Source organism: Phycodurus eques, chromosome 2 (assembly GCF_024500275.1).
Source record: "Phycodurus eques isolate BA_2022a chromosome 2, UOR_Pequ_1.1, whole genome shotgun sequence".
Classification (NCBI taxonomy): Eukaryota; Metazoa; Chordata; class Actinopteri; order Syngnathiformes; family Syngnathidae; genus Phycodurus; species Phycodurus eques.
Window position 1 is genome coordinate 2,240,323 of NC_084526.1, and position 26,965 is coordinate 2,267,287.

General features: G+C 43.2%; 3 protein-coding genes across 4 annotated transcripts in view; 1 reads left to right on the forward strand and 2 right to left on the reverse strand.

Annotated features, from left to right (window-relative positions):
* Positions 1-166: 166 nt before the first annotated feature.
* LOC133395172 (uncharacterized) lies at positions 167-6,006 on the reverse strand. Of its 2 annotated transcripts, XM_061663900.1 has the most exons (3): positions 5,473-6,006; positions 4,223-4,386; positions 167-560 (listed from the first exon to the last, which is right to left on the reverse strand). In XM_061663900.1, the coding sequence occupies exons 1-3, from the start codon at positions 5,599-5,601 to the stop codon at positions 221-223; spliced, it is 633 nt and encodes a 210-aa protein (XP_061519884.1). In that variant the 5' UTR covers positions 5,602-6,006; the 3' UTR covers positions 167-220. The 2 variants fall into 2 exon arrangements, 1 of the variants encoding a protein (XP_061519884.1); XR_009767210.1 differs by lacking the exon at positions 167-560 and having other exon boundaries at positions 2,964-4,434.
* Positions 6,007-6,017: 11 nt separating this feature from the next.
* si:ch211-260e23.9 (uncharacterized protein LOC555795 homolog) lies at positions 6,018-8,537 on the forward strand. The gene is made up of 4 exons (XM_061663959.1): positions 6,018-6,146; positions 6,967-7,096; positions 7,167-7,341; positions 7,598-8,537. Exons 2-4 carry the CDS (start codon positions 6,979-6,981, stop codon positions 7,803-7,805), a joined length of 501 nt encoding a protein of 166 aa, XP_061519943.1. The 5' UTR covers positions 6,018-6,146; positions 6,967-6,978; the 3' UTR covers positions 7,806-8,537.
* Positions 8,538-13,239: 4,702 nt separating this feature from the next.
* znf536 (zinc finger protein 536) overlaps positions 13,240-26,965 on the reverse strand; it is a 179,819-nt gene continuing 166,093 nt past the window's right edge. Inside the window, exon 8 of the mRNA XM_061704916.1 lies at positions 13,240-13,768. Within this exon, the coding sequence (XP_061560900.1) occupies positions 13,644-13,768 (125 nt within the window). The 3' untranslated portion in view covers positions 13,240-13,643. The remainder of the gene's footprint in view (positions 13,769-26,965) is intronic.

Below are 26,965 nucleotides of genomic sequence, written 5' to 3' on the forward strand. Positions count from 1 at the left end.
ATGCGGCGACAAGCCTCCCGGTCTGCTCGGCAACATCTGTGTCACACATCCCTGTCAAAAGTCAGACCTTCGAAATAAAAGCACGGCTTGACCACACTTTCTTGGGCTTCGGAGCAGCGTAATATCGGGAATTCCGACAATCGACACAGATAAAGTAATTCCAGTGTTTTATTAAATTGACAAGTGTGCACAATAAACTAGCAGAGCTGATTAGAAAGTGTCAATCAAAAGGAGAGGTTGCTTTCGACAAAAGAAGCCCAATTTGATGCAAGTGGTCGTTTGGAAGGCGGCGCGTCAGTCTCTGTAGCGCACCTCGGCTCGGAGCTCCTTGGTGACGTAGTTGAGCAGGGCGGCCACCACCTGCTGCTGCAACGTGGCGTTGCCCATCACCAAGGCCACCAGCTGGGCCGCGTCCGTCCAGTTCAGACCGGCCAGCACCGCGCTCACGTCCTCGCACAGTTTGCGCTGCTGCGCCGGCGGGAGCTCGGCCAGGATCTGTGGGAGCGGACGGAACTGACCGCTGGACAGCCAGCCGGCCAGCAGGCTGCCCACGACGCCCCCTGCAGGACGGAAAGGGGATACGGTCAGACCGTCACCTGAGAGCCACACGTGCCCCTTTCCTTCCTTAAATCGCCTTTGTTCTTCCTTCTTTTCTTGCATCCTTGCATCCATCCTCCCTTCACTAAAACCTACTTTTCTGCCTTCCTTCCTTCCTTCCCCTCTGACCCGCTGGCGTCCCCCTGGCCAGCTTCTCTTCTTTTGGCTCACGAAGCCGTTGGCAAACACTTGCTGTCATGGCAGCTGCGCAGGTTATTTGGGCGTTCAGACCCTTTCCCGCTGCCGCAAATAACTCCCGCAAAGAAGCGTCTGCACCAGCAGGCTGAAAATAGTCCTGACAAGAGCAGCGTCTTCCAGTTCCAGTAACTTCTCACGTTCACCGTTCCTCATGAACATCCGTTAGCTTCCTGACTGGCTTGCGTTGGTGGCTATTTTCAGAAGAAAAAGCTCCCTTAAATGTGCCAAGTCCTCAGAAATCCAGACTTCCCGTAACTTCAAGTGGATCTTAAGGCCGCGCGGTAAGTACGCCACTAATTTTGGAATAAGGGTCGTAAAACCGCCCCAAAAAATAAAAAGTTACCATGTCAGAATTTGATACAATTGACCAAATAAACTGCAGAATAAAACTGTTCAGCAGCTGACACCGTCAACGAGCTGTCTTGACTCAATACCGTCGGACCTTTTCAGAGATATTGCAAAGTCTGTGCTCGCTGATTTGCAGCAAATAATCAATTGCTCACTTCAGTCAGGCGTGTTTCCTAAAGCTCTTAAAGTAGCTGCCATTAAGCCTCTGCTATAAAAAAAAATAAAAAAAATAAAAATAAAAATAGAACGCAGGACGCAACCATGTTAGCAAGCTTTAGACCAGACATGCCTAAAGTCCGGCCCCCGGGCCAAATCCGGCCCGTGTTCATATTTCCACTGGCCCGAAGCCTCTGTCATAAAACCAATAATATGTGGCCCGGCAGGCCAAAATACACGCGCAATTTTATATTTCACCACAGGATGGCAGTAAACTTGTGGCTGAACTCTCGCGGGGCCGTTTTGCGCATGATCTGTTTTTTGGCCATTTCTAAAACGGCAACTGGAAGTAAGAAAAGGAAAGTTGATAGCGAGGGCCGACGTTTCCAGGACAAATGGAAGTCTGAATATTTTTTCACCGAGTTTCGAAACAACTGCGTCTGCCTAATTTGCCAAGAGACTGTGGCTGTGTTCAAGGAGTTCAATATAAAGAGGCACGACCAGACGGAACATGCTAATTACGACAAGCTAACTGGGAACGAACGCAGTGAAAAATTGAAGCAACTGGAAGCTGGTTTAACGGCACAGCAACACTTTTTCACTAGAGCCAGTGAGTCGAATGAAAATACAACAAAGGCAAGCTATGAGGTGGCAACGCTGATTGCCAAGCACTGCAAACCTTTTACTGAGGGTGAATTTATTCAAGACTGTGTGATGAAAATGGTGGAGAACATTTGTCCTGAGAAAAAGCAACAGTTCGCCAATGTTTTCCTGGCTCGTAGCACTGTGGCACGAAGGATCGAAGAAGTTTCTTCTGATATTAAGAGACAGTTGGACGCAAAAGGAGTGGAGATTGAATTTTTTTTGTGACCCTGTGACGAAAGCACAGATGCATCCGACAGCGCTCAGTTACTGACTTTTTTTTAGAGGAGTGGACAGTGAAATGAACGTGCGTGAAGAGCTACTTGACCTCCAGAGCCTTCAGGACCAAACAAGAGGGAAAGATTTATTTGCTTCCTTTTGTTTCCGCCGTACATGACATAAAATTAAAGTGGAATAAAATCACGGGGATTATTACGGATGGCGCACCTGCCATGGTTGGCGAGCACAGTGGATTATCAACCCTAGTGTGTCACGAAGTAAGCGAAGAAGGAGGTAAAGCTACAAAACTCCATTGTATTATTCACCAACAAGTTCTATCTGCCAAACCGTTTCCGTGGATCTCAGTGACGTTCCAGCCCACCTGCAGCTGGAGCTCATTGAGCTGTCGCAGCCGGTACCAACGACTCCCTCTTGTCAACTTTTACCAGCAGCTGGATAAAGACAGGTTCCAAGAAATTCGTACATTTGCTAAGAAAATGTTGAGCTTGTTTGGCTCGACATACTTGTGTGAGAAGACATTCTCAGTCATGAACGTGAATAAGAACCGCGTGAGGACAAGACGAAGTGACTCCCACCTGCGTGACATCTTGCGCATTAAAACCACCGCTTTTGAGCCAGACCTGCCCCATTTACTGCAGTCGAGATCTCAGTATCACCCTTCACATGAATGCAAACATGTTGTTTGTTGATTCTGATGAATAAAGTTTGAGTTTGAGTCAAATTTCATAAAAATACTTTATTTTGCATTTCATTAATTTTTATTTTAACCTTCATTTATCCAGGTCAGGCAGTTATAAGATCTACCTAGCAGCAGACAGCATAGTAAAACAGTAAAATAAAAATACAAAAAAGCATTCCCCTCGTCGGTAGCATGTAAAATTAATGCTGGCCCGCATGACCATTTTTTTACGGCAATGTGGCCCCTGAGCCAAAAAGTTTTGGCACCCCTGCTTTAGACCCATCTCAAATCTCCCTTTCATAGCAAAGATTGTTGAGAAAGTTATTTTTAATCAACTCAGCAATTTCTTGAACTTAAATGGACCTTTTGACAAATTTCAATCAGGTTTGCGAACTCATCACAGTGCAGAATCTGCTCTTATCAAAGTGCTAAATGATATAAGGTTGAATACTGACTCGGGAACGGTGTCAATTCGGGTCTTTGATACGGTAGATCATAATATACTGCTGAACAGGTTGGAAACGTGGGTAGGACTAAATGGAACAGTCCTGAAATGATTCAGGTCCTACCTGGAGGAAAGGAGTTATTTTGAAACCGTTGGAAGTGTTCAATCTCATCGAATGGCAATGACCTATGGGGTCCCTCAAGGGTCAGTTCTTGGACCCCTCTTGTTCAGCCTGTACATGCTACCCTTGGGTGAAAATTTCTTAAGAACCTTAATGTTGACTAGCATAGCTATGCAGATGACACACAGTTATATCCAGCACTGTCTCCAGATGACTACAGTTCAATGGAGTTTTTGTGTCGCTGTCTAAAACAGATAAATAACTGGATGAGCCAAAACTTTTTTCAATTAAACCACAACAAAACTGAGATTGTTGTTTTTGACAGTGAAGAGGATTGCTGTTAGTAAATACCTGGAATCACTCTCTTAAAAACCACAGACCAAGTCCAAAACCTTGGTGTACTGATAGACTCCGGCCTGACTTTTAACAGTCATATCAAATCAACTACTAAAACTGCCTTCTCTCAGCTGAAGAACATGAGAGTGAAGGCTTGCATGTGTCAAGCAGACTAGGAGAAGCTCATCCATGCTTTTATCTCAAGTACACTTGACTATTGTAATGGTCTTCTGACTGGACTCCCTAAAAAGAACATGAAACAGCTGAAGCTCATTCAGAATGCTGCGACTCGGGTTCTGACCAGAACAAAGAGGTCAGAGCATATGACTCCAATTCAGCTTCCGAATAGAGCTTCCCCACCAATTAGTGCCTTCTTTATTAAAAATAAAAATAAAACCCTCCCCCAATGCTTGACATTGTTTGTGCTTATTGGAGATAACCGGTTTGTAGTTGTTCTTACCAACAGCGATGCCGGGCGGTCCGCCCACCAGGCCTCAGACGAAGGCGCTGCCGCCCGCCATCATGGCTCCCTTGGCCGAGCTTTTGACCGCCACCTTGATGTGCTCGTGAGCCGAGATGTCGCAGCACAGACGCATGACGTCGTTCACCCTGGGCGCCATCTTGCTAACAGCACAGCATTTAGGAAACACGTCTGTTAAGGCTGCACGATTACTGGGAAGAAATCACATTGCGATGTTTAACCTGGTGACACATCCTGCGGTATTCAAAAAAATATATATAGGGAAACATAAAACAGACATGGAAACCAGCACGTTTATTTTTCCCTCTCCGATTTACTTTTAAGTTTATCACTGCTTCAGTCGAAAACATACTATGTTCAGTTGAGCACAGACACATACTGAGGACGACCTGCATTTCAATTTACCATCGTGAGCAGGTTACTAGTCCTACCAGACTTTGAGTTAAAATAATTTATTTTCATGCCAAATTATACTGTATAGCCATGAGCACATTCCTAACACAGACTCATTTGTTTTTCCACCAATCTGTTATTTTATACGTACGTTTTAACATACTATGCATTCTATATTTCAGTGCATTAGTTAACGCAACACGTTGTTGTGTACAGCTTCGGTTTGTCACAGCCGTGGCCTCCAAAGGATTATAAATACAATAACAACGGTGCTAATTTCTGTTAGCGTGTGTACGTTTTTTCACATTACTGAATGTTAGCGTTAACCTTACTGTTTTTTGTTTTTAACTTTGTTTTACGTGTCAGTTTTACAGCACACTACAACTGGGAGTGACAAACAGCTTGAAGCCAACAAGTTGTGCCTCTCATTGGAGGAATTGTCAAACTCCACACTTTCACACTAAAAAAAAAAAAAAATCAGAATTGAAAAATGATGAAAAATGAAAAATTTCAGAATTGCATTTCTCGAAAATCAATGCAAATCAAAATAAAAGGTTAAATAAATAAAATAGAACAGATACGCGTGTTTTCCTGCCTTAGCGCTACAAGTTGCGTTTGGCTCAGTTGAACAACCTTCAAGCAACCAAGAGTACTCGTCGTAACGAATTACATTGATTTCGTTTTCACTTTACGCCAACTAAATCATCTTCATGCTTGCGTCCTCGACGAATGTCAGGAAGAAGGAACACGTCTGCCTTTCAAAACGGTTCAACGCGATCATTTAATTTGACTTGAATGTCGCTAAAGCACTTTTGTCGCTAAAGCACTTTTCTTACCTGTACTCGTGTTGGAGGAATAATAAAGTTTGGTCGCGTTGTTGTTGGGACTCTTGTCGACGACTTCCGGACTCGTGTCGGAGAGTGAACAGTTGAGACAAGAGGGTTCCTCCCAAAACGAAAGGCCATTTAGTATGTTAAAAAACGTATTAATTTAAGGAAAATCCATCAACCCAACAATTACTGACTATTTATGATACATTTTCATCAAAACGGTTCGAAAGACTTGAATGAATATGCCATCGTCGCGCTTCATGAGGACACGTGCCGTAAATCTAACCCTTTTGGTCGGATATTGATGACGTAAAAGACGCTGTCGTAATTTGCTAATTTCTCAACCGATTTTAATGAGGTGTACTTTTTGGCCAATGTCAAAAGCTATCAATACAGAACATTTTGAAAAAAAGTAGTTAATAAAAATAATCACAACCACTTTGAATACACATTGTAACAAAACAAGTTCCAAAGATTTGAAAAAAGATGGAGGACGCCAGACGTCCATGTGACGCCTCCCACCTCTTTTGGGCGGCTCTTGATGACGTAGACGTGGCTGGGAGACGGATTATTTGGCTAAACAACAAGCTCGCGATCAAAACAAATCTGCAGCATCAACTCAGCGCGACGACCGCGCCCTCAGGAAAAAGACGAATAAAAGACATTTTGCTGTCCCTCAGGTGAGTTGAAAACACGCGTGTCATCTTTGAGGAGAAACATGACAACTTTTTACAAATCTGCCTGGAACCTTCTTTGTCTTTTTGTCCCCGGCCATGACGTCACATGGGCTTTTGTTACCCAAACAAGTGAATATGAGGGATACAAAATGTCACAAAATAGCAGCCAATATACGTACAAGTCTTAAGTCATTCTTAGGTTTTAATGTTGACGCTTTATGCAAGACCCAATCAAATTTCTTAAGTTATGCAGTCTGCTCAGGCACGCAATGCCGTTTTTCTTCAACATTAGGACTTTCTCAAAACGTTAATTTCGAGAAAAATAAGTCTCGTTTTGATCCCCCCAAAAAAGTATATTTGAAAGTCACTTTTGTCCAGTAATTTGCAAAATGATAAAACCAAAAACGTCACTGCCTTTTACTGAATGCGATGACGTAATGAAATTCGATGCGTTTGTCTTCGAATGTTGGTTACGTCACTTGAAGGCGACGTTCGGGGGTAATATGTCTGTTGCTTTTTAAAAGCCATTGAAGTCACTGTGACGTCATACGTCAAATGTCTGACAACTCCTGACAAGCGTCATGTGCGCAGATGGCCACAAGAGGGAGACAGTCATTATTAGTCCATGAACTTGGACTGTATTATTTTTTATTTATTTTTTCTATTGCATTACATGGGTTATTTTTTTTTTTACCTTTTTGACCTTTATAATCAACTGATAAGTCAATTTTGGGGCCCTTGACCACTTTAATCCAGTTTTAACAAGAGCACAAAAAGCATTATTCAGTTAATATTTGATGTTGTCTTGTTTGTCGTTGCCCAGGTTGCCGTGACGATGATTGGCAAGCTCATTTCTCAGCTGCTCGGCGGCGGCGAATGCGAGGAGGGCCGGGATGCTCTGGAGGAAGTTCTGGAGTTTGAAGAGGGAGGCTGGGTCGTCGTCAGTCTGCCAGGTGACAGTCGCAAACGCGCGCGCACTCGAATACGATCCAGGAAGACACTCGTGGGTTTTGTGCGCGGTAGACGTGGGGCCCGTCCTGTCCCCCGAGGCGCCGGACCCACTGGAGGACCTCCGGATCCAACATCCCGGCATGTGCGTCTATCAGATGAGCCGCCGGCTGAGCGGAGGAGCCGAGGAGGACCGAGAAGACGAGGGAGAAGACGGTTCGGATGAAGATGAGGAAAACGCTTCTTCCAGGTGACTCGCGCTCGACGGGGAGGTGCGGGGGCGAGTTTAAACAAATAAAAAACATTTTCTCAGGGGGGAAAGCAGTCAAAATTCTAAAACAGTGAAATTTCTAAAAACATTTTCATGAAAAAAACAAAAAAACAAACCTGACTTTTTGCAAGTCGGCAAATGGGGGGGAAAATGGCCCAAAACTCTACATTCAAAAGGTCATAGGTCACTTCCCATTGAGGCTGATATATATACATTTTTTTGTGTGCATTTCCAGGCTGGTCACGTCATCGTCTTTGGCGGTGCCACGTCTGGCGGCGTGGGGCCTTCCGCTGGCGTCCGGCAGGGGCGCGACGGCGGCGGCTGAGCGCAGGAAGCTGAGCCGGGGGGCCCTGCTCAGGCAAAACCTGACGGTTAAGACACGCCGCTCGCCGGCGGCCGAGCGCCGCGTCAAGCAGCCCAGCCAACGCCCGTACAACTATTGAACAGGCTGCCGATGATGATGAGGTCCTCAGCTTGTTTTGTACACTTTGTAAAAATGATGTAAAGTTTGTTGTGTCTTTTGGTTGTTACGCACACATTTGATGTGTAAATATATGCTTTTTTTAAATTTATAAAATGTAAAAAAAAAAAAAAAAAAAAAAAAAAACAACAATGCAAATACATTTTAACTTAAATGTCATTTTTTTTAAATGGTTTGCTGGTATGACAATTTAGAAAAATCAAAAGTCCCATTTAATTTCTATGTGATTTTTTTGGTGATATTTTTTGTTCAAAATTTACTGCAAATTCAAAGGCTCCATTTGAAATTTAAGTTAGAAAGAAATTCTTATTTTGTTTTGGCCCAATCAAGTTTAATTTTTGAATTTTGAAAGTTATTTTAAATTTACAAAAAAAGTCAAAATTAAATCCCCCAATTTCTTTCATGAAAAGCTACATTTTATTTCAATTTAGTGTTGATATAGGACACTTTTTTTTTTGATTTTTTTTTGGGCATGCAAAGCAATTATTTACAGCAATTTATAACTCTCAGTAGAGTATATTATTTTTTAATTACCAGATTTTTTTTTAAATCAAGCAACATTTTATTTTCAATTCAATTGGATGAATTTGATTTTTGTGTGAAAACCAATCTTGAAAAAAATCAACACAGTTATGAAATCAATGAATTTATAAAAAGGGATTTTTTTTTTTTAAATAAAATTTGTGTTGGTGTTAATGAATTAAGGCTAGTGTCATAACTTTTTATGAAACTAAATCGTTTTTGGAGAATTTTGTTTGGGGTAATAGTTATGAAACCACGTTGCATTTGAAATTTGAAACATTTTTGAATTAAGTTTCACTTAATTTTCATTTTTTTGAAAGTTATTTCATTTAAAAACTTCCCTAATTTTGATGAATTATAATTGTTTTGGGGTGAAATCTAAAAAAATAATCCACATTCAATTTTGAATATAGTAAAAAAAAAAGTTATTTCATTTAAAAACTTCCCTAATTTTGATGAATTATAATTTTTTTGGGGGTGAAATCTAAAAAAAGAATCTACATTCAATTTTGAATATAGTAAAAAAAAAAAAAAAAAAAAAAAGTAAAACATTTGTGAAATCTATTTGCATTTAATTTACAAAAAAATGAAAATAAAAATCACTTTTTTTGGGGGCGGGGGGGGCTATTATTTAGTTGTTTGTTTAACTCGTCAAATTCAGGTTTGATTTGCACAAGCCTTGCTTACGTCACGCGTGCGTCTGCAGACGACAAAATGACAAAAACAAGAACATACCAGACACCGTCGGTCGCTTTTGGACCAGCCTGTTTTTTTTTTGTTTGTTTTTTTTTTTTTTTTTTTTTTAGTTGGAATACATTTTATTTTTCTTATAAGTACAGTTCAGTAGTTACAAAACGAAGCATCTGCCATGAGGATACAGCCGAACAAACACAAGACATCAGGAGAGGACGCGGAACGCTCCTTCGGCGACCGCTCGACGCCGATCCTTCCGCGCGTCATCGGAGAGCTGCTCCGAGGAAGTCCAAAGAAAAAGTCAAAGCCACATCGAGTATAGATCCAACTTAAGTCTTGGATGGGAGGAAGAAAACGGGTGGGGGGCGGGGGGGGATTATTATCATTTTTATTATTATTATTATTATATCGGGGACTGTACATTAGCGCGTTAGAGTCGTTCTCTTCACATAAAAACGAGAAGAAGAAAAAAAAGAAGACGTAGAAACATTTCACGATGTCAAGGGGACGCACAAACACACAACCTTCACTTTAGTTAGTTAGCTAGTGTCGCGTTTGGAATCATCATCATTAATACCGTCGTCATCGTCGTCATCATAATACTATCACAGTGCAAAATACTTCCGAGAAAACAAAACAGTTAAAAAGTCAAATAAAAGGTCAAAAGGAGAGAGAGGGGGGGGGGGGGGAGGGGGGGGGAGGGGGGAGAGAGAGAGGGGGAGAGCGAGAGAGCGAGAGCGAGAGAGCGAGAGAGAGAGAGAGAGAGAGAGAGAGAGAGAGAGAGAGAGAGAGAGAGAGAGAGTCCCGCTATGCGTAAGAATCCGAATGTGGTTGAAACGCTTTGCAGCACAGGAGACGATTGTCATCTTTTAGTTGTTTTTTGTTTGTTTTTGTTTTTGTTTGTTTGTTTGTTTTATTGCGTTTTGCTCATTTTCTTTCTCGATGGAGCGCGACGACGGAGGAGGCGCTCACGTGCGCCACTCGCCAAAAAAAAAAGAAAAAAAAAAAAACAACCTTCCGGATAATCGCGCTTGGCGGTGAAATTTCCTGAAATGAACCTGATCTGCGCCATAACTTTGAACCGTTGACCTTTCCTTGACCTTATGTTAAGGTTTGAGTGTCCACGTGTTGAATGAAATTCAGTTCAACCATAAAAGTTCGACAGCATTTTAAGTTCACCCGGAAATTTCACCCCAAAGTTGAATATCCCCAACTTTTTGTGAGTGGCGTATGCTCAATATATACACAACCCCAATTCCAATGAAGTTGGGACGTTGTGTGAAACATCAATAAAAACAGTGTACAATGACTTGCAAATCATGTTCAACCTATATTTAATTGAATACACTACAAAGACGAGATATTTAATGTTCAAACTGATCAACTTGATTGTTTTGAGCAAATAATCATGAATTTAGAATTTTGTGGCTGCAACCTTTTCTTTGAACAACATTCAATAAACTTTTGGGAACTGAGGACACTAATTGTTGAAGCTTTGTAGGTGGAATTCTTTCCCATTCTTGCTCGATGTACAGCTTCAGCTGTTCAACCGTCCGGGGTCTGCATTGTGGTATTTTACGCTTCATAATGCGCCACACATTTTCAATAGGAAACAAGTCTGGACTGTAGGCAGGCCAGTCTAGTACCCGCACTCTTTTACTACGAAGCCACGCTGTTGTAACACGCGCAGAATGTGCTTTGGCATTGTCTTGCTGAAATAAGCAGGGGCGTCCATGAAAAAGATGTTGCTTGGATGGCAGCGTATGTTTCTCCAAAACTTGTATGTACCTTTCAGCATGAATGGTGCCTTCACAGATCTGTAAGTTACCCATGTCATTGGCACTAACACAGCCCCATACCATCACAGATGCTGGCTTTAGAACTTTGCGTCCAAAACAGCCCGGATGGTTCTTTTCCTCTTTGGCCCGGAGGACACGACGGCCACAATTTCCAAAAACAATTTGAAATGTTGACTCGTCGGACCATAGAACACTTTTCCACTTTGCGTCAGTCCATCTTAGAGGAGCTCGGGCCCAGAGAAGCTGGCGGCGTTTCTGGGTGTTGTTGATGAATGGCTTTTGCTTTGCATAGTAGAGTTTTAAGTTGGATTACGGATGTAGCGCCGAACTGTATTTACTGACATTGGTTTTCTAAAGTGTTCCTGAACCCACGCGGTGATATCCTTTACACATCGATGTCGGCTTTTGATGCAGTGCCACCTGAGGGATCGAAGGTCACGGGCATTCAATGTCGGTTTTCGGCCTTGCAGTGATTTCTCCACTTTCTCAGTCATTTTTTGCCATCTGTCCCAGCTTTTTTGGAACGTGTTACACCCACAAAATTCTAAGATCCTGATTATTTGCTAAAAACAATCAAGTTGATCAGTTTGAACATTAAATATCTTGTCTTTGTAGTGTTTTCAATTAAATATAGGTTGAACAAGATTTGCAAATGATTGTATTCTGTTTTTATTGATGTTTAACAAAACGTCCCAACCTCATTGGAATTGGGGTTGTGTGTGTGTGTGTGTGTTTGTATAAAAGAACCCAAAATGAGCAAAATGAAAGCAAACCGTACGTCCTAGAGACTAGCACAGCTACGCGGCTTGGTCCAAGCTAAGGCTATACACAACATGTCGGCTTTTTCCAGTTTTCTTCCCCCCCCCCCCATTTGTTTTTCTTCTCACGCAGTAAGTAAATACATCCTCGTCAGCCTCAACCTCATCTTCATCATCAGTAGTATTCAGCAACACCGTGCGACGACGACGGCTGGCAGTATTTTACAAAACCCCTCGTTTTGTTCTTGTTTTTTTTCTTTTAATTCTTCCTAAGAAGAACGTCGGCTTGATAAACGCCACTTTTTTTTAGTTTTCTTTTTTTTTACGACGCTCCTTGGGAACGTCTTGCTAAAATCTCTTTATGTACACCGAGACGAGACCCCCCCCCAAAAAGAGGGTGGTGGTGGTGGTGGGGAGGTTATGCCGCTATGTGGGCAGAGGGGTTAAGTACATCTTGGGGCAGTTCAAGTGCTCCTTGTTCACAATCATCAATAACGTCAGCAGTGTAGCGCTGGCTCTTTCCAAAAGTGGAACGTTTTAAAAAGTGACTGATTATTTCCAAACAAAGAAACGTACACCCAAAAAAAAAAAAAGAAAAAAAAAAAGAGATTTTTCACATTTCAGACAAAAAAACAAAACACTTTATTCAGATAATATTACACCCTTTTTTTCAAGAATAAATTCCTATTTTATTATTTATTTTTTTTCATTATAGGAGAGTGTTGTTTTTGATTCATGCGCTAAAACAAGACTTTCTTCTTTCATTTAACTTTGAATTTAATGTAACATTTGGATTTTTATCTTGGGAAAAAAATACCCCTTTATTCTCATAATTTATTGTATTTTTTTTTGGGATAATCGGGAACATTTTTATTCCAAAGACATTTAGGGGTACATATTGTCGGCGTCGGGCAGAAAGCCCGTACGTCCAAATATGGTCAATCTCATAATTTTTTTTTCTTTCAAAAATCGACACTATTGGTCTGTCCCCACTTCGTCTGTTATTTTTAGGCAGTATTAAAGTTGTAAAAATAGCTTGAGAACAAACTTATTAGCGCTCTCGCACGCTCAAAATGTCTGTGAAGTGTTGTAAAAACTATTTGTTCCGTAGAATATTTCGGATGTTTTTTTTTTTTTTAGACAATAAATCAAGTGAAAATAGTGAGGTTAGCTAAATTTGAGTAGGCTTGTTTTGTTAAAATTGATTGCGTCATTGCAGAAGGACACTTACGAGGTTTTTACGCAGATGAAGACTCGGCCAATATTTTTTGAGTTAGCGCATTGCTCTATTTATTGCATCGCTCATAGCGTTCAGACTTTTGAAAAAGAGTTTGGGAAGATGACATAACACGGGTGTTTGTTTTTGTGACGTCTAAATTGTCTCGATCGTGTCCTGCCGTTTGAATCGACCACAGGATCAGAAATTAGCGACGATGATTTTGGGGTCAGGCCATTTTTCACTTTTGTGTTCCATTAAAACAAATCAAATTCCAAAAATAATAATAATCAGTCACTTTTCGATTACCAGTTTAAAATGGAAAGAACCGACGTCACCCGGATTCAAAGTCCTCCTCTGTTTTTTTGCTGTTGTTGTTTTTTTGTATTTGTTTCCCCCCCCCCCCCCCCCCCCCCGTTTAGCCACGCCTGGAAACGTCGCTACGTCGTTAACAGTTAGCCGGCTCGCTAACATCGCTAATCTACAGAAGAATACATTCCGGGTACGATATATTTATACGTATAGAAAGTCTTGGTGGTGGAATACAGGAGAGACACTCGAGAAAAAAGGAAACCAAAAAGTTGTGTGTGTGTCTGCATCTGGCTGGGGGAATGCCTGAAAGATGACAGGAAGTGCTCGTCGTCACACAGGTAGTTTCAAAATAAAAGTTATTATTTTTTGTTTTTTGTTTTTTTTTAGGTCCGCCTTCCAGAGAGTCCCTTGACGCTCACACGCGCGCGTGTGTGTGTGTGTGTGCGTGTGTGTGTGTGTTTAAATAAAATAAAGTTTTCCTTCTCCATCATCAACGGCGGTTAGTCTCGCTCGCTCCGGTCGAGGTTGGCCAGCTCGTCGAGGTCACTGTTGAGGTGGTCCTGGTCCAGGGTCAGTGCGAGGTCAAGGGTCACCGACCGGTCCTCCTCCGACATCCACCCGGCCACTAGGACCCAACGGAACACAGGAAGGTCAGCAAACATTTTTGTCATATAGTGTACATATGATACTGCCACTATTACTACTACTACTACTCCTAATTCATATTATATAATTTATGTCTAAAAATTATAAAATAAATTTTAACAATTTTTTGGGGCTGGACAACCCATGCTAAATTTATCAGTTCTTCCAAATAATAATAATAATAATAATAAATAAGTAATAAAGCATAGTAAGGAAGGAATCATGCCAAAGAAGAACCACGTGTGACCAGCAGATGGCAGTGCAACACAGGAAGCGCATCTGACACGTCCATCACCCTCAAAAATTGCATTTGTATTGGGAGAGAAGAATTGAAATGACAATGACATTAGATATGAATTGATATCCCCAAGTCACACTATGAAAAGCGAAAAAGTTCCTTTGCTTTCGCTCCCATTTGATTTCCCGGCAACGGGAAACGTCCATATTTGATTTTCACTCTTCATTAAGCGAGCCACCTGGAACGTTATTTAAGCGTCTCCCCGAACGACTGCCGATCGGCCAACTTTACACATTTAGCGCAACTTTGATTCCCCCCCCCCCACACTTTTTCTTCCCATTTCCCATTTGGGCAGCAGATGTACCACAAATACACACAAACAAACAAACGCCGTACATGCCCGGCATGCTTTATCCCGGGAATATTACGATTTAAAATTTTTTTTTTTTCCTGTTTTGTTTTGTCCTTCGAGCAGAAGAGGAAAAATCGAGTCACGTGACTTGACAGGTGTCACACGTAACCCTTTATACTAGTTATTCTCAGAGTTTGGCAATACAGTTCAGTTGTATTTAACTTTTTCGTTTAATCTTCGGGTTTGTTTTTGGAACTTTTATTGAAGTACAATTATTACTTGTTTTTTTTCAATGTGAAGTACATTTGAATGGAAAAAAATCTTAGGAAAATAATTTAAAAAAAAATGCATTTTGCAAAATCCCTGAATTTTTCCATTTCAAGAATTTGTTATTATTTTCAGCAAAATACAACAACGTCCGTCTTGTTGTTCGAGTTAGGGTACCAAGTGCACCCGCTTGTGGCGATCGGTGGAACAGCTTATTTTGGCTTCTGGGCGAACGGATGAACGGACGGATGGATGGATGACATTTCGGACGACTGGACCGAGCGCAATTCCAAAGGCATACGGAGACTTTTCCTGAAGTCAACAGCCAAGTGTCTACCATTTGACTTACAATGAGTGCAGCTGACATTCCCGATGACGCATATTCGTACGTCATGTTGATTTAAAAAAAAAAAAAAAAAAAAAATCGGAACCATTTTTTCCATTTAAACAGAGGATTAATTCAAAATACACGTGCATACATTTGCACGCTCATGCACAGTCAGTATGGAAAGTATTCAGAACCCCTTTAATTTTTTCACTCTTTTTTTTTTTTTTTTTTATATTGCAGCCATTTGTTAAAATCATTTCAGTTCATTTTTTTTTTGCTCCACATTAATGTGGACACAGCACCCCGTATTGACAGAACAAAAACGGAATTGTTGACATTTTTGCAGATTCATTAAAAGAGACAAACTGAAATATGACACAGCCATAAGTATTCAGACCCTTTGCTCAGTATTTAGCAGAAGCCCCCTTTTGAGCTAATACAGCCGTGAGTCTTTTTGGGAATGATGCAACACCTGGATTTGGGGATCATCTGCCGTTCCTCCTCACAGATCCTCTCCAGTTCTGTCAGCTTGGATGGTGAACGTTGGTGGGCAGCCATTTTCAGGTCTCTCCAGAGATGCTCCATTGGGTTTAAGTCAGGGCTCTGGCTGGGCCATTCAAAAACAGTCACGGAGTTGTTCTGACGCCACTGCTTCATATTTTTAGCTGTGTGCTTAGCGTCATTGTCTTGTTGGAAGATGGATTCATCTTTTCTTCGATTGCAACCGGTCTGCCTGTCCCTGCAGCTGAAAAACACAACCCCACAGCGTGATGCTGCCACCACCGTGCTTCACTGTTGGGACTGTATTGGACAGGTGATGAGCAGCGCCTGGTTTTCTCCACACATGTCGCTTAGAATTAAGGCCAATAATTTCTATCTTGGTCTCATCAGACCAGAGAATCTCATTTCTCACCATCTTGGGAGTCCTTCAGGTGTTTTTTTTAGCAAACTCCATGCGGGCTTTCATGCGTTTTGCACTGAGGAGAGGCTTCCGTCGGGCCACTCTGCCATAAAGCCCCGACTGGTGGAGGGCCGCAGTGATGGTTGACTTTCTAGAACTATCTCCCATCTCCCGACTGCATCTCCGGAGCTCAGCCACAGTGATCTTTGGGTTCTTCTTGACCTCTGTCACCAAGGCTCTTCTCCCCCCGATCGCTCACTTTGGCCGGACGGCCAGCTCTAGGAAGGGTTCCGGTCGTCCCAAACGTCTTCTATTTCAGGATTATGGAGGCCACTGTGCTCTTAGGAATCTTAAGTGCAGCAGCAATTGTTTCGTAACTTTGGCCAGATCTGAGCCTTGCCACAATTCTCCAGGCAGTTCCTTTGACCTCATGATTCTCATTTGCTCTGCCATGCACTGTGAGCTGTAAGGTCTTATCTATAGACAGGGGTGTGGCTTTCCTAATCGAGTCCAATCAGAATAATCAAACGCAGCTGGACTCCAATGAAGGTGTAGAACCATCTTAAGGATGATCAGAAGAAATGGACAGCAAAATCTGCAAAAATTTCAACAATTCCGAAATTTCGATTTTGTGTTCGTTGTGCACGTATTGCTTCGGAAAAGCTTCAAAACGCAATGACGGAAACTCCCGTCTCTGGTATTTGTGGCACACTTCCTTTTTGGCATTTTTTTTGGCAAGCCTACCGAATTTCACGTTGCCAAATCAAACTGGCTTCAGGTGCTGAGTTGTGAAAAAAAATAAAGAGGACAAGTTCATCTTTGACAGACCAAAATGACCATAAAATGGCTGCTCCAAACCAAAATGGCGGATTTCCCGTTTGTTGTACGCCGTGGCTTCCTGAGATTTTGTTGTGGGCCGACCCACGATTCGACTTTTAACCAAATATCACATTGCTAAGTGACATTGGCTCCGGGGGCGGGATTTTCAAAGCATTCACGAGCCGAGACGGTCACAGAGTTTTGCGTTTTATGGCGACTGACCGACTTTGCCGCCCTCGCCCACACGCACGGACGAACACTCACATTCGTAGAGTGGCACATCGGTTTAGTATACGTGCACATTAAACATTTTTGTCGTGAGTAAGAGCAATTTTGGGAGCTTGGTGTATTGGCTGCGTCAGTCGTGGGTGCAGTCTACTTCCTGGGGGTGACACTGAAGGACTTATTAAAGACTTATTTTGTTCCTTTCAAAGGCCCGGTTCAAGCCAAAGCCACTTGATATAACAATCATAAATATGTAAATATGAGCGCAACGAGGAGAGTCGAGGAAGTGAGCGCACCGTGCACCCCCCCCCCCCCCCCCCAACACACACAAAAAAAAAAACAAAAACAACAACCGTATTTTTAGATGGTTTTAATGAATACAGGATGTTTATAGACGGGCCCGCCGCTCTCTGTGATTCGCACAAAAGACGAGAAAAATCCACATTCTCCCTCCCCAGCCCTCAAAGCGCTCGGAGGAGGAAGAACAAGCGGCGGGAAAAGAGAATTTGTGGCGGCGGGATTGTTGTGTGCCTTCGCTCTGCTTTTTTTTTTTTTCCCCGGCTCGCGTCCTATTAGACGAACACGCCCTGCAGTTGGAGGGCGTGCGCGCCGGCACGCACATCAAAAGTCAATTTGTGTGCTCGTTGTGTTGTGTAAAGTGGCAGAAAATAACCTAAAAAGACGATTCAAAACTTGTTTTCCTGATTTTTTTTTTTTTTTTTTTCCCCAGACAGTGTGCACGGCAGGAACAAAATGAAAAGATTCCTTGTCGGAATTTAGGAGCGGAGTTGTTGCTTGTGTACATTTCTGATAGTAGCGGGCGGAAATAAACCTCTTCAGGACAAAGTTGGACAAACTCTATAGGACAAGTTCGCCTTTGAAGGATTTTTGTAACTAAAGCGCTTTGTCGAGTGAGCTTTGACGACGGTACTTCGTTACACGAGCGCCTCACCATGTTAGCGTAGTTGCGATGAGCCGCGTGAGTGGGAAGGGGCTCGGGGCGCTGCCTTGTTGCGTCCCGCTTCGGTCGTTTTGATTGGATTGAAGAGGAGCTACAGCGCATGGCAAAATGAATGAAATAACTTGACTCATCATGAATTACATGCTATTTATTCTGCTCATCTAAAAATAGATAGACTCTATGTATAGTTCAAAAAAATTGTTCTTTATTATAACTATTGGTATTTATTTTTTTGACGTAGTAAAGCAGGGCTCACCAATGTGGTAGCCTGCTCTAAAAATAGCCGACGTTGCGATTTTCTAGGAATACAGCAAAAGTGCTTATTTGAAAACGTAAACACCGGCAGAGATTTATCGAAACAAATGGTCGGGTGTTGATTTTTATCTGTCTTCTAATGATTGTGGGGAAACCATGAATACGATCACGTCGTCGCATAAATGAATATCAATAATTATTAATCATTTTGCGAGTGTGGGAAAGCCCTCCAAAAAATTTATTTGGCCTAAGGATAATAACAATGAAGAAAGGGAGCAATGTCAAGCCTTTAATGAGAGCGCTCTTTTTTTTTTCTTCTTTTAAATAAAATACGCGAGCGAGTGAAGTGCACGTTTGTTCTCGTCGGTGGTGCGCGGCGCCTCTCAAACTATTTCTGAGGCTGAAAGATTGGCGTGGAGATAAAAGCTCCGCTGAGCAATTTAAGCCCAAACACTGCGATGCTACAATCTGTCTTGTGTGCCTGATAGCGCTTTCCTCCGCTCGCCTCTCCAAATTACTTTCTTTCATATCTAATTATATTTGCTAATGATCTTATAAGAGAATAATGGAATGTGCTTGATCTATTACCTTTTTTTTTTTTTTTTCCTGCAGTGCATAAATACAATGCGGCTGGAAATGACTGCCGCAGACGGGAAGAAATGTTTTTTTTCCCCTTTCTTCTCCCTTCTTAATGTTTTTGATGAGAGGGGAAAATGGAGCTGGGAGCGGCGAGGTCGTTAATGGCGACGGGCGGCGAGGTCATCGCTCACGCGGCGGCGACGGCGGGATGCCGCGCCGCCGCCACCGGGAGGCGCTCTGACGAGGCCCGAAGGAAACGCTTTGATAAAATGCGCTTCTGCAAGCCAGAAAAAAAAAAACCACAATTTATGTAATTAGTAAATATTGGTTGCTTTGTTGGTTTATTTTACTGCATAGTTTCTTCCTAACGTCATTCAGTTTTATTTTTTAAACCTTAAAATTCCCAACGCGCAGATTGTAAAACAACCTCAAAAATTGTTCTTTTCATTCTCACCATTCATCTTTTGCAGCTCCCCATAAGGCACGGACAAAAAATTTTTGTAACGTGTTTTAATACGTGAACAGAAAAAAAAAATAAATAAAAAAAAATAAATTAAAGAAATACAGTAATAACAATGAAATAGAACGTCACCCTTCACAGTTTAATGCTTTCAATTCAATTCATTGTGCTGCTCCTCATCATAACGCAGCCACACAAGACAAAAAGCGAACGGTCAGCGCCCATCTCAGTGATGAAATCTTATTTCACGTTTTGCATTCCAAATCCCCCCCCACCCCCCATCCCTCCCTCCATGTCATCTCTTCGCGAGTGCGAGGACGCGTCACGGCCATGACAGCCACGTTAAAGCCGGTCGGAAATGGCATTCGATCTCTGTTTGATCTCCTAATCATTGGCGCTCAAATGATAATTAGCGCCCTTGCAATCCTCCCACAGAGGAGGACGGGAGGACGGGAGGACGGGAGGGCGGGGGGTGAGGAGGGCAGCGCATGGTAGTCACATGTAGACACATCCGTCCGTGCGTCTGTTTTCCAGAGGCGGGGTTCGCGCCGGGTCCCCGTCAGGCTGCTCGCCAGACAAATTCACTCACATTCAAACCCGCGGACAATTTTGAGTCTTTCGTCAAGCTACCACAGCAACAGGCTAGCGTGTTTTTTCCGGAACGTGGCAGGAGAAACATGCAAACTCCACAAAGGGGAAGTGCCGCGCCCGGAATCCAAACTGCGAGGCGGGCATGCTAACCGCTAGCCCACATTTAAGACAAAACCACGTTTTCATTGAGTTTCTTCTTCTCCTGCATTTCCCATCCTCTCGCTCGCTCGCACACACGCGCATACACCCGCGCTGCGTGCGATTCTTTTGCGCTGACATAATCCTGATTGATTCGTTCAGCAGATAAAAAGTCATCCACTTTTGCCCCTTTACTGGCTTGCGTGGGGGTGGGGGGGGGCGCGTAACATAATACGGCCTTTTATTCATCAACAATGTCACATAATGGTGCAGGAATGTGCAGGCAGAAAGGCCACGGCTTTAAATGGCGGCGACGCTGCGCTCTGGTGTAAAAGAGGAGAACGAGCTCATTAAGGACGACGCCCGCCCGCCGCCGCTACCCGCTAACAAGGACACAAACTTATTTTCTTTAACGTCAACCTTCTTTTCACCCCTCAAATAAATTGGGAGCATCCAAGCTCCTTTTATTTATTTATTTTTCCTCCCCCAAAGCAGGAAGTCAAGCGTTTGTGTCTGCCCGGGACAGGAAATGGACGATTGGCGTGTTCCTGTACGCTTCGGGAATGTTGACATCTTACGATAATAAAAAAACAAAGACATTGTCAAATTCACCAGGCCAGTTCAAAGGTGGCATATGCAGATTCAAACTTATTTTTTGGGAGTCTCAGGGAACACGGTTTAGTTTTATTCGAGACTAAAATGAATAAAGTTTCAAAACTCATTTCCATACATCCATATAGTCATCGTAGACTAAACAGTTTAGATGTTTATGAAAATGCGTACAAGTTATAGTCGTTCAGACTCTTCAAGGTTTTTGATGCCTCGTTTGATATTCCAGGTTTGTTAAAGAGTAAATATTCTTCAATGATGACAAAAAATGTATGTTACATTGATTTGAATCCAAAACACGGAGGTGAGCTGCTATGAAAACTCATCATCCTCTTTGATGTTTTCCGATTCCACTCTTGTAATTGTAACATCTTTGATGTTTACGAAACAAAAATCGTATGTGAGTTGGAACTGTCTTCAGTGTTTACAAAAAATGTCCAAGTTGAGCAAAGACCAGATGGCTTTTGATGTCGTTCGGTTCTTTAAAAACTCAAAATCGTCTTCGCTGTTTGCGAGCTGCACGCTACGTTTTCGAAAGACTGAAATTGAAGTTCGTCAACGGTCTTCGATCACAGCACGTTTGTCTCATGGTCTTCACTGTCGACAGAAAAATGGACATATACACGCTCGCGATAATTATCCCAAAAGATGATGCTAAATTGTCTCCAACGCTTAACGGTATTTTCAATAAGACGTGCACCATTAAATTGTCTCAATTGTCTTGAATTCATTCCATTGAGGTTATACGTTAGAGACAAGGCAACAAAAAAACACCAGGGGGCGTCATCCCTTCGCCGACATGCGGGCCTTGAACAAGTTTGGCTTTGTCGCCAGCTCTCTGGATCAATTGCACTGGATTGTAAAGTGTGAACATCTTATAACGGGATGTAAAGATGTGGATCAGGGGGCGGAGCTAAGCAGCAAATAGGCCAAGACTATATAGGCCACGATGCATTTTATATGGGACAAGCCTAAGTTGGCCCGCTTAACTCCCGAACAAAAAACTACGACAAAAAACTTTTTAGTGTGTGTGTGTGAATAACAACAGACATCCCAGCAGATCATAGCAAGACACAGAAAGGACATTTTAATAACAACAAAGCTACCGGCTGAGTCTATTTCCACTCATCTTTCAGGCCCGCTCCATTTTGTTTTTCTTTGGTGCTCGAAGACCACATTGTCTTGGGGTTTTACAAAAAAAAAAAAAAACAGTTACGTTTGATTTGTTTCAGACAAAAATGATCAGGTTGCGAACGTGCATAAACGAAGTCAGTCGAAGACGCCACAATTGTCTCTGATGTTTGCAAAAAAAACTCTTTCGGTAAGTTCGCGTTTGTTCTGAACGAAACAAAGTTGACGCAAATCCACCTGTTTGTTCTCCTTTTGAGAATCGGCGGGGAGAACTGATCAAGAATTCAACCGTGAAGCAGTATTGAAAATGGAATCGGAAAAAAATCGTACCAATTAAAAACCGGTTCAAGTTTCGAGATCCCAAGACGTGCGTCGACGGGATGACACGCCCGAGGACGGAGACGTGCGGCACGTGAACTTGACGCAGCCCTGCCGAAACGCGGTCTTCTACGGACGCCCGATCAACGCCCGGACGTCAGCGTGAACTTTCAAACTTTCCAACTCGCCATCTCCACCCTCGCGTCGGGAACGTTGCCGCCCGAAACGTTCGAGTTCGAAGGGAGGTCCGTGAGGGAAAGGTCCAAAGTGTCAGCGTCAACGAAAGGGAAACAAAACAAAACAAACTCTCGTCTGTGACCTCCAGATGAACTCTGCAGCTTCACTTTCACCAAATAAACCTTCTCATCTCCTTCACACCTGCTTTCTTTTTTGGGGGGGGTCTTTTTTTCCTCTCTCTTTTCTTTTCTCCTTTCTTTGTGTTTTCTTTCAACTTCCGCGACTTTCTTCCCGCGCTTTTGTCGTTACGGGAGCAGTCAATCATCCACCGTGGAAGTTGTTGCAGATGTGATGCCCTCACCTGCGTGCGGACAACTTCCACTTTAACGCTTGTCCACACCTCGCCCTGTGTAAACGAGCCAGACGAGAGGAGCGGGGCGGGGGTCGCGGGGGGCCTGGAGGCCGAGCTGCACGACGAGGCGGGAAGATGTTAAAAGGCGCTGGGAGGTTCTGGCGCGCCGTTTCAAAGGAAAACCAGGCAGCGACGATGCCAAGGCTGGCATCACTTTTAAGGCAAGGAGAAAAAGGATGACACAAGAAGACCCCCCCCCCCCCCCAACCTCAAACCCCCGCCGACTACCTCCTTCATCATGAGCTCCTTCCTGCTCGCAACAAGCGAGGACGAGCGCCGCGGTGCCATTATGTAAATGTAAACAGGATTTCCCGCCGTTCGCGCTCTGACCCGTTCGCCTCACAAATCTTCCGTTTAAGAGCAATCCCCCCCGGGTGGGCGGGGCCAGGGGAGACGGTTGGGGGGTTGGGGGGGGGGGCGCGCGCCGCTCTTACTTAACAGGATAATTAGGCTCGAGCAAACCTTTCCAAGATCATACAAGCCCTCCCTACCCTGGTGCGCTTGCTTATTCGCTGACAACTATGGCGGGCTAACTCCGGTCTCGTCAATTTGAAGTTACGCTGAATGGACAAAAGGTGAGTACCGGGTCCAAATCGAGCGTTAGTCCCAAATTTGTTGGATAGGGGGCAGACCTTTGGTGCGCGACTCAGAAAGTAAGTAGCGCTTTATTTGGCTCGGAAGCCGGGGGTCCAAGCGAAAACGGGTTGAATCTGACGGACGTCTGGAATTAGACCGCCGTTGCGCTGAACTTGTCCCCCCCCCCTCCCCTCCCTAATCAACAATAAACTTGTTTCTTTTCTTTCAGGAAACCGAGATGATGCTGAACAGGATCCAATTTGTGAAACTGAAGATTTGGATGAAATCAAAATCCTCATATTTGGCAAAATCGGAGTGACGACAACAATCGGCTCTTTGCGTAAAATCTCCCGTGTTGCGCGAGGGCGGCTCTTGTCATTTCCCAGTGAGGACGTCGCTGAATTTGGATCACGATGCATAGATCGCAACAAAAACAATGTTCACCGTATTTGTTGGTGTTGCTTTTGGAATAAAAAACAAACAAAACAAAAAAACAAACAAAAAAAAGAATATTCAATTTGAAAATCATGAAAATGAAATCGACTGTGAAGACGAACTCATGAGAAACGAAATTGAAACGTGTATTGTCAAAGGTTACACAACTGTTTGATTATTTTATTTGTGGCTATTATTAGATTTTGAGCCCTGTCATGAAAATAAGCAATATTCATGTTTTAATCAAATGAAAGAATCTTGGACAAAATGTTTGCAGGACTAGAATTAGAAGGCAATAATGCAATTATTCTGCTTGGTGGATACAAGTTTAATTTGATTAGTGAGTAAGGAAAACGACATGTACAACTTATTTCATACTTTTTGTCATTCAATTTAGGGAGATTAATAAAAGAATATGTTGGATTTGAAAGCGCAAACGTCCCGCCCTTGGAATGGGAATTGTGTGCCTGAGGAATGACTTTGCCGAACGACCTTGAAGACCCTCGTCAACGCCCACCCGTTGAAAAACGTTGATGGCAGTAAACGGTTGGACTTCGGTTGACGAGTACAAACGTTCACGGCAGCGCGTGGGTTTAGCTACTTTCTTCACGCGACCCTTCGAAGATGTTATAACATTACGGGAAAAAAATCGGTAATAAAGTGCAAAATGAAGGGAAGGGGCTTAAGCGCGAGATCGATTGCGACATCAGATGAAGAGAAGAAACACAACAATCCTCTCATTGGACTTTTTGAGGCGCTGAATAATAGCAACCTCTTCCTGAACTCCCATTTTAGCCGCTTCGATCCGTAACATTTTCCTTTTGTTCCCGTCTTACTTTTTTGTTTTTTTTTCTTCCCAAGGCCGTCCGACTTCAGTCATGAGAACGGCGCGCGGTAAACGACGGGAAAAGCGTACCTGGATTAGCAGCCATTGACAAATAACCTTGGTGATGGACGCCGGATCACCGGGCTTCAAAGCTTCTCCGAAGAGATTAGTCCGACTTGTTATCGGCGTCGGGGAAATGCGCTTAAAGTCACATTGATTTATTGAGAGATTCCCCAATAGCGGCGGTGCTGCCGTGTCATGTGAACGCGCGCTTCAAATAAATTACACCGCCTGACGCTGCTTTAAGAGAAGGGGGGGGGGGGGGGGGGGGGGACAAACAAAAAAAAAAACAAGAGAAGAAGAGCACGCTTCGTTCAACCATCCACAACAAGGCTGCTTTGTTATCAACTGCGCTTCCACTAGATGGCGCAATGCAAATTCACTTCCGTTTGTCGGTAACCTGAGATGAGAGGATCATCTTGAGAAGTTGATGGGATTTTCGGCGACGTTTTCCGGTTTCCCGTCATTGGCACTCACGTCCCGGCCAATCACAGCGTGTCCCTATTGTCCCGCCTTTCAAGAATTCCCTGAAACACAGAGGACGACTCGATGCGGGGACGCCGCGACACGCTTGCACCTCTAGATGGCGCTCAGCCGCTACTCGCGGGGAATGCGCGCGTGTGGGTGTGTGTTAAGATGAGACAATAAAAACATTAATTTGGCCTGAAATCATTTGCGACGTGGCGGCGCGGGTCTCGCGGCCGTAATGAAGCGTGCGCCATCTCGCTGCCTCCTAATTGGACCAGTCGGACGAGTCCATTACGCGGCTAACAGACAGCGGCCAATCCTTTCTGGTCAGTTGAGGCTCACTTAGCCGCAGCCTGCCGCTGGACAAATTGTCCCGGCCTCATCATCATCATCATCATCATCATCATCAGCAGCAGCATCCTCCTACTCTTCCTCTTCCACCTCGCCGTGTCGACGTACTTTGCGCCCCCCTTTTATTTATGAGCGCTCTGTTTTTAGGAACAAGCAGTGACGCCTTGAGATACGAGCGACCCAACTTACAAGTTTTTTCCGACATTTGGCAGATGGTTGCGGTTGACTGTCAAACTAAACATCCAACAAAGATAATCACACGCGTTTAAAAACGATCCCATTGCTTTTGCCCGAGGACAATCTGTTTAGCTTCAGGCTAACACGCGATGCAAAACGTTACAGATCACAAAGTTAGCATCTTAACACCTTTTACGCAATATATATTTGAACGACAGGTAGACAGATAATATAAGAATAGCATTTGTGACTGTCTCCGTGTCTGTTTTATACTGCCCCCAGTTGGCCAAGGCGCACACAGCATTCTTTATATTCTATTTAGTTCGCTAAGTTTTGAATATATATGTTTTTACAAAGTATAATATTGCAGAGTGCTATGTACCTTATGGAAAATTAGCAACCTTACCACAATACAGAAGTTAAGTGACATTGAGATCCATCAATCATGACATATATTATTTAGCAATCCATGACTCATGAAAATTAAATGTTCAAACTTTATAATATCGTAATACATCATTTTATTTATAAAAAAAGAATTATGCATTAAAATGATCAAAATAATAGTAATAATGATTTAATTTTGTGTCTTATTTAAAAATATACATGAGCAAAATTATTTTTTTAGATTTTTTTCTTTCTTGAGATATGATTGTTTGATTTGATTTCAACTTTAAAAAAAAAAAAAAATCCGTCAATGACTTTTTTTTGTTGTTGATATTACTACTTTATTTCTGTCAACTTATTCAAGTACAGTAAATATGGAGGTTACTTTAAAAAAATTTTTTTTTTTTTTTCTTCACACGTACAAAAATTCTACTGGCGTGCATCTCGACAATACGCGCGCACACGCACACACACACACACACACACACACATACACACACACACACACACACACACACACACACACACACACACAGACATGCTAGCAGAGAGATTAGTTGCAATCCTGCATCACACTGCGTTCTGTACTCGCAGCAACACTGATTAGCACAAGAAACATTCCACCTTTTCAACCTGGCTTGACAGCGTGAGTGTGTGCGTGCACACTCACATGCAAGCGTGTGCGTGTGAGTGTGAGTGTGTGTGTGTGTGTGTGTGTGTGTGTGTGTGTGTGCGCCCTCGGAAGTGATGGTTTGACATGTGACAAGCCTGCATTGCTGACTGCATTCATGCCAAAAGGGGTGTGTGTGTGTGTGTGTGTGTGTGGGGGGGGGGGGGGGGGGGGGGGGTTGTGGTGTACACTGTGTGTGTGTGTTTGTGCTCTAATGCAACACACACACACACTCTTTCCAATCACATATTCATCGCCCCCATTTGATTCTCCCTCTTGTCCCCCCTTCCCCCTCCAGCACAGTGTGTCAATAATGCTACCAGCTGTTCCACCATCACTGTGTGTGTGTGTGTGTGCGTGCGTGACAGGCAGAGAAGAAGAAGAGGGCGGGGCCAAACTCACACACCTATAGATATACAGTATATGCGGCAGACATAAAGGGCTTGACGTGAAAGGTAATTATGGC